General features: G+C 41.7%; 1 protein-coding gene across 1 annotated transcript; it reads left to right on the plus strand.

Annotated features, from left to right (window-relative positions):
* The first annotated feature begins 601 nt into the window (after positions 1 to 601).
* Positions 602 to 10,628, plus strand: LOC150001458 (nucleoporin NUP42-like). The gene is made up of 4 exons (XM_090286874.1): positions 602 to 743; positions 2,167 to 2,309; positions 9,328 to 9,412; positions 10,051 to 10,628. Exons 1-4 carry the CDS (start codon positions 602 to 604, stop codon positions 10,626 to 10,628), a joined length of 948 nt encoding a protein of 315 aa, XP_090143000.1.
* The last annotated feature ends 724 nt before the right edge of the window (positions 10,629 to 11,352 follow it).

Consider the following 11,352-nt stretch of genomic DNA (forward strand, 5'->3'; position numbering starts at 1 on the left):
TTTCTGGGCTCCCTGTTTCCTGCATAATTGGTGGACTAGTTATGTTTCATTTGGGTATCAGAGAAGACTGTAGGACATTTATCTGCTCAGTAGACAGTGAGTTGATTTGGATTTGTTTCCCTGTCAAGAAAGCCGGTAGTTAATGGGCGCCCCGAAAGGGGCTGGGCACAGCCCAGCCCACGGTCTCCTTCTGCCATTTTCTCCTGCGTGTGAGGCGCTGGGCTGGTGTCTGATGAGCGAACAAAGGCAGAAGGGGCTTGGTTCTGGTGTTGCCAAGCAACGAGTTTCAGGTAGAACTTAACGTGTCAAAGCTACAGTGTCTGTGAGTGGCAGTGGTTGGGAGACTTGCCGTAGGGCGACCCAGACGCCGCCTTGCTTTTGTACACTCCTATGAGTAGTTGTTTTTTTGGCCCTTGACTCAAATATAATTTTTACTCAACGTTGCTTCCAGGGAGAGGCTAGCAACCAGGGTCCGAGTCAGGGCTCCTAATTCTGGGGAAGTCGCGAACTTCTTTGGAAATATAGTAAAAGCGTACAGAGCCATTGCTCAGACGCACATGTTCCTAAAATTTGGGGTAAAATTGGGAGGATAGGATACCCAATGAAGACCTCTGGGCGCCGAGGGAAGGGGGCGTGGAAGGGCACGTCGACTTGCTCCCCGGGCCTAAGCCCTTTCCGAAGGGTTCAGAATATTTCATTAAATCAGTTACGGATGGTGCGAAAAGCGCTGTCTTCGAAGAAAGGTAAGACACGAAAACACAATACAACACAAGACTTTAAAGGTAAGATGTATTTTTCTTTTCTTAGAATTGGAACTTGGTCCTGAAAGGTGTCGCAGGATGCTGGCTCCCCCCGACGCACTCTCCCGCCCTTTCAGCCTTGGGATAGTCGCATTGTGGCTTTCACACCTGCTGCCTCTTCTTGAGGACAGTCTGTGTGCCTTACCACAATAGGTCTAATGAAATATCCCAAACCAAAAATGAGGGCTCGGGGTCGGGTAAATGTGAATGGACTTCCACTAACCACGGGATGTCATAGTTGACATTCTGTGGAGACTCACTAAATGTAGTGATTAGAAAATAAACGATGAGTGGACAGGTTAATTGAGGGAAAAATGTGTAATGAACTGTGTCAAAGAAACAGTTGTTTAGCTACCTGCAGCAAGTGAATGCTTCTGGCATTAGTAAGTGTGAAGGCCCAAAGCTGTCTTCAAAAGATGACTTGAATTTCTTGAGCTGTGTCATTCCCCAACGGATTTAAAGCTTTAGAATAAGAGAATGCTATTAATCCCTACTTGAGGGATCTGGTTCAGCTATCTGCTGCCTTTTCTCTTTGGTTTTATTAAGTAGTTTTAGAGTTGGGAGATCAGTTTTCATAAGGAGTATATTTCCCATCACTCCACTTGTTATTACACTTAATGGAATATCTGCAATTCAGTGAGAAACAAGGTGAATTATCTTAGACCCCACTAGAAAATGATGAGTAGTTGAGACAGTTCAAGTGATAACTGGAGACAGAAAGGATAGTCTTGTTGGCTCATTTTGGTGGTTATGAAACATTAGTAATATGCTCGTAATAGAGAAACTCAAATGCATTATTCACATGTGAATTCCCTTTATAATCTCCCCCTGAAAGATCCATGGGTATGTGTTTTCCGAAAGGGAAGACTGAAATAGATTTCAGCATCTATTCAAGGACAGGAGGTGGAATCTAATTGTTTATGCTCAACAGACTTTTTCATACACTCCCCATCTTTCAGAGGTTATTACTATATCGGGCCCAGTGGGAAAGCCAAGACTGAGAAAGAGAGCTTTTGATCCTGAAGGAATTCATGATTTAGGATATATGCCTTCCATCCACTCCACCATCAAGCAGTTATTCACTTAATAAGCCTATGTCAGCTGAACTTAGCAACACATCATTATTTTTCTAGAGCTAACAGTCCCCTCAATCTTGTTAAACAGAAATGCAGTTAGGCCATTATGCGATCTGTTGATATTACACTGAACTATGTAAGTCAGAATGAAGAGTTTTGTGACTTTCCGTAAGTGGAAGTGTTGGATCTTTGCATAATGTGTGTATGGAATAAGCAAAATATAATGATGTTTTCAGAGGTTTAAAAGATGAATTGCCGGTAAAATCGTTTTGTTTTATTGTTTATTCCAGGTCGTGCCAGACGTGGGCGCAATGCCTCGAGCCAGAGAGACTCATCCAGCTTGTCCCAATCTACAGGGTGCGCGGGCCGCCGAGAGCAAGGGAAGTCATCTTCCGGTTCTTCGGATTCCGGAGCTTCAACTGACGGGAACGGGGCATTTGGAGCACCTCAGAACCCATTTGCTTCTTCACCCAGCTCTTACGCACCGAAAGACGAAAACGAATTCCTGTAAGTGAAAGCCCTCAGAAAAGTTACCCATTCGCTTGCTTTTCGAAAAGAAGTAATACATTACCTAAAAATCGGAATAAGCAGAAAGTACCCATGATCCTATCCCTCAGAGGTAACCACGTTTTGCGCGCATATATACATGTAATATAATGGGTATAATACATATCGGACTAGATCTTATTTCGCTTAAAAATGCGTCATCTTTCCGTATCAGTACAGTGTCTTCTCAGAGCTCAGTGTGCTTTTTCCACTTTGTTGATAACGCTGTATTGTGAATAGCTTTGTAAGGTAGTCCTGCTTAATTAAATCTGTTGTAAGTTATGAGACCTTTAAAAAGGATGAGGTAATTTAAAGCAACTTGTGATCTTAGAGGTCACATATCATCTCCTATTTTTCTTTCTAAAACTTTTACTTCATTTGCCTCATTCAAATTGGTTGCATTTGGTTTCCTTCGTTATTGTAGAGTAAATTCCTTATCATTTCTCGAGAACATCTGTAGTAGAATTTGTGACTGGTACCAAAACGGTGCCTGGCTCTCTGTAACTACCCTCGGCTCCTGGCTTCTAGGACAGAACATCAATATAGGTATTTGTTGGTCTTTTACTTCCATAAATTAGAAGTCGGTCAGTAGTAAACATTTTGAGCCATGTACCATAAACTACTGACGTTTCAAAAGAAGAAAAGAAACAAATGAACCCGTTCTTCCTATATTTGATGTTACAGAAACCCTAAATTGAGTATAGATTCTCTGTAGTATCTGTGATTTTATTAATCATAGCATTCTGGACGGCATAGGAGGGGATTGAATTTAGAGCAGATACTATCCACAGCTTTGCCAACCAATGAACTGCATGGCTGTGGGTCTCTTCACCCGTTTGCAAAATGTGAGAATTAGACAAAATGTTCTCTAAAAATGTGATGTTTCTATATTACGGAGTGCTTCCTGTCTTTCCCAGTTAAATACTCATTGATGTGGATGGTAATGAACAAAAACCATTAAAGTTGTGTTGTGTATTTTATTATATCTTAGTTCTTTAATCTATGTATGACACAGTTGTTCTCAATGAAATGAATTAGCGAATGGTTCCGTGTACTGCAAAAGCAAAATTATGAACTTCTTTAATATTGTATCTATCACATGAAATGTAGTTTATAGTTCTGTAACTTCTGCTTTAAAGGACACTTGAGAAAACATAACGAGAAACCTAAAATTATATATTTACTACAATTTAACATTTCAATCATTGAAAATGAGAAAAAGATAAATTTTAATAAGCAGATGAAAACTATTTTCTTTTTCTTTGTCAGGGACGAAATGGGAAAAGATGTGGTCGTTTGGGAGTCCTCTGGTCAGTGGCCGTTCTCCGTTTTTTCACCAGAGGGAAACGTATCTTGCCTTTCAGGTAACTGAGAAATTGTACATTTTTAAACTACGTTTTACAACTCTGATTCTCTAAAAGCGAGACCCTGCCAAATAAAGAAATGAACCACGAACTTAGCTGTAGTTAGGAGAGGTTGGACATTCTTTAAAGTGCCTGAGCATTGCAGCAGAACTTCATGATTCGGAGATTGAGGTTGAAAGGTATAGTTCTTTTAAGATATGTGGTTCTCATGAGAAAATAGTAACATCAGGACCCACCACAGTTCTAATTCTGTAAGCCCAAGCAGAGGCTCTACTCTCTTGGCTCTCCATAGGTACCCCTTCAGAACCTCTTGGCTGCCTGCGGTGAATCGTCGGCAGCCGTCCGTCTCGAGAGACGATGGTGTAGCTTCTTAAGAGTCTATCTGCACCGCCGAGAATGGCTGTGCAGTCCGACTCGGAGTGACACGGTATCTGTCTCCTCCCGTGTTGAATCGACATCTTGCGATGACGCTGGAGTGTCCTCTCCAGTGAAGCTGAAGCTACAGAGCCTGGGCAGGGTGATATGGAGGGTCTGCTGTTGCCCATGCAGCAGACCCCCCCTCTCTTCGCAGCTGAAGGGTCCAAGGGAAAGACGGAGTCAATACAGCTTGGCTTCAGGTGCGCCGCAGGAGTTGCCGGTGTTGACTACAACGTCAAACCGCCTTAGGGACTCCGGCTCCGGATTTTCTGTCGGGGTTTACTCCCTTAGCCTTTCCCCTGAAGAGGTATGCCGCAAGGCAGCGGAGGTTTTTTGGAGTCAGAGTTTTCCTTCTCTGATGCCTGCGGTGAATAGAAGAGTCATATCCTGCCTGCCACGAAGGCCTTAGCTGTCTGATTCTGCTTGCTCTTTCTTCCCTGTCTTTCCTTTTAAGGGTAGTTGTTTTTCATAAAGCATGTGAAGGCCTATTCTGGAGATAATGTTTGAAGGTCAGGAGCTTTAGCTGGGCTGCAGGGATAACACTTCTGTAGAATACTCCTTCCCTTCCCATTTTCTTTTGTCTAGAGTTTCTAAAGCTCCTTCTGGGCTGCAACCTAAACTGCCACACTGCTAAGCCCACCTGGCTGGTCCTGAGTGAATAGCAGGCTCCTAGCGGATGACAGTCCTTGCACTCCCTCAGAACTCTGGCATCTGTACTCTGTCTCAGCTCTGCCTGCTCATTCTCTGCAAGCATTTGCATCACACCACTCCTCAGTTGCTTCGGTACTCATTCAACAGATCCTCACCGAATTTCTTTAGTGCCAGGCCCTATTCTAAGTGCTGGGGATATGTTGGTGAGCAAGATAGGCAAGATCCCTCCCTTATGAAGCTTATGTTCTTGAGGGAAGGAGACAATAAGTAAAACAAGGAAATAAGAGAACTCCAGCTGGTGATTTTTCTGTAAAGAAAATAAAGAAGTATTAGCCTTGTACAATCAGTTCAGCATTGAACCTAATACCTGTCGAATGCCCTAAAGCAGTTCCTCCCAAGTGTGGGACGTAGATCCCTATGTCGGGTTGCCGGATAAAATATGGGGTGCCCAGTGAAGCTTCAATTTTAGGTAAACAAAGAATAATGTTTTAGCATATGAATAACCCATGTAACATTGGTGACATATTTATGCTACAAGTGTGTGTGTCTGAAATTCAAATTGAACTGGGCATCCTGTATTATTATTTGCTCAATTTGGCAACCCTGTTCCTGAGACCCTTGCAGGAGCTGTACGAGTTCAAAAATCTTTTCATAATAATCCTAATGCACGAGTTGCCATTTTCACTGTGTTGACATTTGCACAGTTGAAGCAAAAAAATCGATGAGTAAAGCCCCTTATATCTTAGTGTAAATCAAGCTAGAAACAATAAACCGTAGTCACAAAGTCTAACAGTAGTCAATGAAAAAGGTTAATGTCCTTTTGGCTTAAGATTATGTCCGAAATGAAATGGTAGAAGTTTTTAATTTTATGAGATCTTGACCTCTGAGTGCAAACCATTTTTACTATACTGTGTGACCAAATGGGAAGCACACACAGAGTTGTTTCTGCCACATACTCAAGCGTGATGGGTATTTGAAGGGAAAGTCCTGGTGTGCTCGTTTGACTTGGGAGCTGAACCAGCCACTTTTTTCCCCCACAGAACAGTGGCTAATGAAAGAATAAGTGGCAACTACGGTTATTTTGACTTAAGTATTTGGTGACGCTTTCTTTAAAAATAAATGAAGGGAGCCCGTTACTTCATAGAGAACAACTGACAATGATAAAATGCAAGCTTTCAAGTGAATATTAGATGATGGAGAAATTTTTTTCTCATGTGAGCTTGATAACTTCTCGATACATAAAGTCTCTTCTGATGAGATGGATAGTGACATTAACAAATATGAATATTTTGATATTGTAAAAGACCATTTGGCCGTGTTTGGGAGTTCTCGATAACTCAGTGAACCAGTATTTTCCAAATATTTAATCTGTAATGTTGCAAAATTATACATACCTAAAAAGTCCATTCGAAGTGCAAAATTATCCAGTGAATTGAATGTGATAGTACAAAAAGTTTGAGTCGACATTGGAGCTAAACTTTTAGAAACTACCACCTGTCAAGTTCTGGTGTGACGTCAAGGAAGAATATTCCAAACTATCTGAAAAGGCCGTTAACATCATTCTTTTCCAGCTCCATATCTGTGCAAGAACAGGTTTTCGTCCTATACTACACCCAGGCGGTATATTGCAACAGACTCAATGCATCTGATTATTTCCTGAGGTTAAATCCTAGCAATGCTATTAAGATCAGAAGGTGTGAACATTTCTGTGGCAATTGATGCTTAATGACAATTTTCCTCCTGTAAGAGTTGTACATTTTTAGTCCCCTCAATGGCAGTTTAGGAGACTGTCCACTTCACCACATTTTTTCTTTTATTTTATTAAAAGATTTCTTGTATTTATTTTTGGGGGGGTGGGCGGATAGAAGAGGGAAACATCAATGTGTGAGAGAAATATCAATTGGCTGCCTCTCACACATGCCCCACCTGGGGACCAGGCCTGTAGTCCAGGCATGTTCCCCGATTGGGAATCGAACTGGCGACCTTTCACTCTGTGGGACAATGCCCGACAAGCTGAGCCACGCTGGTCAGAGCCACTTAACCAAATTCTTTTTCTTTTTTTTTTAAATTATTTCTTTGTTTGTTTGTTTATTTATTTACTTTTGGAGAAAGAGAGGGAGAGAAACATCACTGTGTGGTTGCCTCTCACTCGCGCCCCCAACTGGGGACCTGACATGCAACCTAGTCATGTGCCCTGAGTGGGAATCCAACCAGCAACACTTGGTTCGCAGGCCAATGCTCAGTCCCACCGAGCTTCGCCAAATTCTTAAAGCCAATAAATAATATTCACTTTTAATTTTTGCCAGTCTGATGAGTAAAGGCTTTTATCTTGATTTTCAGTTGTATTTTTAAATTGCACTTTTTTACTTCATTTATTTATTGGCTATTTGAAAATTTTGTGAGTTGGCTGTTTGTTGTTTTTGCTCATATTAACTTATTCTTCTCAGTGATTTGTAAGAACTCTTAATATGTTAACATTAGTTCTTCTCCTGTCATGTCGCCATTCTGGTTTTCCCAGCTTATCATCTGCGTTTTAATTTTGCTTATTATAGTTTGACATAGAGAGTATTTTTCTACATAGAAATTTGAATGTATACGTAGTCAACTTTCTTTTTCTGTTAGTTCTTCCTCTCCATTTATATTTAGAAAAAGAATTTCCCCTTCAAAGATAATAACCAACTACATTTTATTCTAATTTTTTCCTTATGATTATGAAAATTTTCTAATATCAACATTAGTGCACTTTCTTGTCTCGCCCCTTTAGCTTTACTATTCTATCAAAAATATTGGCATTTATTTTAAAGATTCCAATTGATTTCTCACTTCAGGTTTCACTGACATTTCACCAGAGGAGCTGAGACTTGAATACCATAACTGCTTAGCCAGCAACAACTTACAACATTATGTAAGTTTGTTTCCTATTCATCTACCTCAATAACAGATTAGCTGTGAATTACTACCTTCTCCATATTTAGAGGCTTGCCTGTTTTGGTAAAGTGGGTGAGGTCTACAGTTTTTTCAAGACAAGGCTATTTTTATTTTCTAAATTACTTTATTTGAAATTGATTGGTTATCTAAAATGGTGATAATATATTTTGACTGTACTAACTAGGAATGATTATCCAACAATCAGTCCCAGAAATCAAACCCTTTCATCAGTTGGCAAACATTTATAGAGCATCTCTTAGGTGCAGATACTGTGGTGAATGTTAGAAAAATAAAGTGAAATAAAGCAGTCGATTATATAGATTAACATTCTCACATGTCAAATATCAAAAATTAAAAAGCTCAGCTTGAGGAAGTTTGTGCTAAAGGAAATGACAAACTCTTTTGTTGTTGTCTACAGTCATGATCATGCATTTTAACTGGCACACACGCTCTTCTCCCACCCAAATACAACTAACTGTGTGCCGCCAGGTACTTGTGCTTCTGAACCGGGTGATTCAAGGAGCTGGAGAACAGGCAGAGGGGACTAGAGCTGGAATATCTTTGGCAAACAGGGGCGGGTCAATGCGAACTTTACAAGTGATGGGCCGTAAAAATGTTTCATAAACTTTCTGTAATTTTGGCAAAGATGTGAAGTTGTTTGAGAGATGAAAATAAACACTCGATATTGACTCATCATTTTTCTGTCTTCTCTCTCCAGCTAAATTCCATCCAACAGTTAATAAATCAGTGGAGGAATAGGGTAAATGAACTGAAAAGTCTAAGCACAGCACCTAAAACAGGTTTGGTGAGTACCTGAAAGTTTGCTGAAGGGAAGGAAGTGTCTCTCTTATGTATTGCTTTTTTTGCAAGAATTTTACTTTCAAGTTGGAAAGCAAACTTAAAATTTTCTGTCAAGCCCTGGCTGGTATGGATGTTTCTCTCCCTCTCTTTCTCCCTCCGTTCCTCTCTCTCTATTTATTTAAAAATAAATAAAATCTTTAAGAAAAAATGTATATCGGCCTATAGATACTGAAATGTATTATTAAAAATTATTTTTCTCATTTTAATATGTATTCATTGAAATTTAGAAAACAAAAATTTTTAAAGATTTTATTTACTTTTTAGAGAGAGGAGAAGGGAGAGAAACATCAGTGTGCAAGAGAGAGATTGGTCAGTTGCCTCTTACATGCCCCCTACCTGGGTATCTGGCCCACAATCGAGGCACGTGCCCTGACCAGGAATCGAACCGGCAACCATTTGGTTTTCAGGCTGGCACTCAATCCACTGAGCCACACTAGCCAGGGCTAGGAAAAATTTAAAAGCATAACTAAAATTAAAACCATAATTCATCAGCAATTGACTCTTAATCTTTGAGGTTGGTGTACTTTTTTCTGTCTGTATTCATATTGTGGGCATTTTTCTATGTTAAACATTTCACGTTTTTAAGCACATATTTTAAATTTTAAATTTGGCTCTAAAGTACATATATAGAAAGGTACTTGAGAATTATTCATCAAGTACTTTATTATTTGCCCTTTCTTATAGCTCTCTGATATAAAGAATGGAATAAATCAAGCAACCTCTACGTTTGGATTTGGGAGTAGGCAAACAGCAGCATTTGGGCCACCAGGTAAGTGATAAAGTAATGCAGGAGTTCACTGATTTTGAAAAATAGGATTTTATAGGTTTCAAGTTGTAAAACCTGAAGGTATGTTAAGCACCATTTTAAGTCAGCCTTGCAAATTCTACAGCCTTCCATAATGGAGCTTGAGAGAATTTGATTCATCAAGCCTTAGTGAAAGGGGGGCCAGAATGGGCTGGGCTGTTCTTTGAAAGGCCCTATGGCTCAAGCTTTAGAAGTATATTTTAGGAGTGGCTTTTCAAGACTTTTATAGCTGTGGTAGCAGCACCTTTGAGGACTTTCTTGTCACTGTATAACAGCATAGTGTCCTCCGCAAGTGACAGCTCCAGTGAGATGGGGGGCGGGGCATGGACAAGCCAGAAGTGTAAGAGCACTCGCTAATCCCTGAGGCTTTTCAAAGCCGCCTCATTGAGTGAAGGTAAATCACGGGGCAAGTGAGGTCGGTGTAGCAGGAAGACAGTGGGTTTGTTCTAGCTTCTCGTTTTTACTTTTCTCCCTTGTAATCTCTTTCCAACATCCAAACATGGCGGGAATAAGGGGAAAATGAGGGGGGAAAAAGTGGGGATTAACATGGCCACATTTCTGACTGTAATAGGTTTTTTTTTCTTTTTCTGGTTTATTTGTAGGTTTTCCAGTGAATAACAGCATGAGTGATAATGCTCAAAATTTTAGTTTTAAAACAAGCTCTGGATTTGCCAGTGCCCCTTCTGGAAGCCCTTCTGTGTTCGGGAACACGCCCGCATTTGGAGCTGTTCCCTTTCCCGGTCCTGCCGTCACTACTTCTACTCCGGTGCCTGGATTTGGGAAACCTGAAATCACATCTGCTGCTTCGTTTTCATTCAAAACCCCAGCAGCTGCAGGTTTTGGCTCGCCTGGGTTTCCAGGATTCCCAGCTCCCATGGCAGCAGGCCCTGCTGGAGCTGCGGGGGCCCCAGCCGTCACAAACAGCAGGTCGGTGGCTGGCTTTGGAAATCCAGGCTCCCAATCTCACACTACTGTTTCCAAGTCATTCAGTGACAGTTTTGCAAATAGCAGCACATCTACCTCTCTTCCTGTCTCAAATAGTAGCATGACAACAGTTAACGAATTATTCACGCCCAAGCATCAACTAACGGCAGAAGAACTAGAGCAGTTTCAGTCCAAGAAATTTACTCTGGGGAAAATTCCACTGAAGCCACCACCTATGGAATTTCTGAATATCTGAAAGAACAATTTTAAATAAAGAATGACTTATGAAATTATTTTGAGTGGTTCATATAAAAGAGCAGATACATACACGTGTGTATCATATATACATATTTATTTATAAGGAATAGAGCTTTCAATAAACTGAGGAGTTTGAAATCCATCATTTTTTCTTGAGCTTGACTATTTTTTTTTTCCTGTGGCCTAAAGTTTAATAATTATTTTTAACACACCTACTCCGTGGTGCAGGGGGAGGGACAAGAAGCAGGGGTGCCAAAAACATTTACTTTATCCTTACACAAATGCACCCCACCACACAGCGGCACAGAGGCTTCCCAGCCCGTGGCCGGCGGGCGGGCGCCTCGTTTGGGTGCCTCCACCCGCAGTCCTGGCGGGCGCTCCAGGCACCCACGGCCCAGCCTGCCTCCGTCTGCGGCCGCGTTTCTTATTCTTTCTCTTTGGCAGAAACCAAAACAGTCGTAGCAGCTACAGGACACTGGAGAGAGATGCAGAGGGCACGGGGTGTCGGAGGGCCCCCCGCAGGGAGCTTATCCAGGCTGGGGGCGGCGGAGTGGGGGGCGCTTGCCCTGGCTGGACACAAAGCTTTTCTCGCCGCAGGGCTCCTCCCACCCACATGCGGCGTGCTGGCGCCTGAGCCCAGGGTCTGGCCCCGAGTGCCCACTCCGTGCACTGGGCTTCTCTGCGTTCCGTCTCGGGGCACAGGTAAGGGGCGGGTCATTCCC

The sequence above is a fragment of the Furipterus horrens genome, unplaced genomic scaffold (genome assembly GCF_987537825.1).
Source record: "Furipterus horrens unplaced genomic scaffold, mFurHor1.1.pri manual_scaffold_9, whole genome shotgun sequence".
In the NCBI taxonomy this organism is placed as follows: domain Eukaryota; kingdom Metazoa; phylum Chordata; class Mammalia; order Chiroptera; family Furipteridae; genus Furipterus; species Furipterus horrens.

Excerpts from the sequence above, each read along its gene's own strand:
- LOC150001458 (XM_090286874.1), top strand. The coding sequence starts at position 602 with ATGAAGACCTCTGGGCGCCGAGGGAAGGGGGCGTGGAAGGGCACGTCG. Across the intron at positions 744-2,166 it reads AGCGCTGTCTTCGAAGAAAG|GTCGTGCCAGACGTGGGCGC; the intron begins GTAAGACACGAA and ends TGTTTATTCCAG. Across the intron at positions 2,310-9,327 it reads CTTCAACTGACGGGAACGGG|CTCTCTGATATAAAGAATGG; the intron begins GCATTTGGAGCA and ends CCTTTCTTATAG.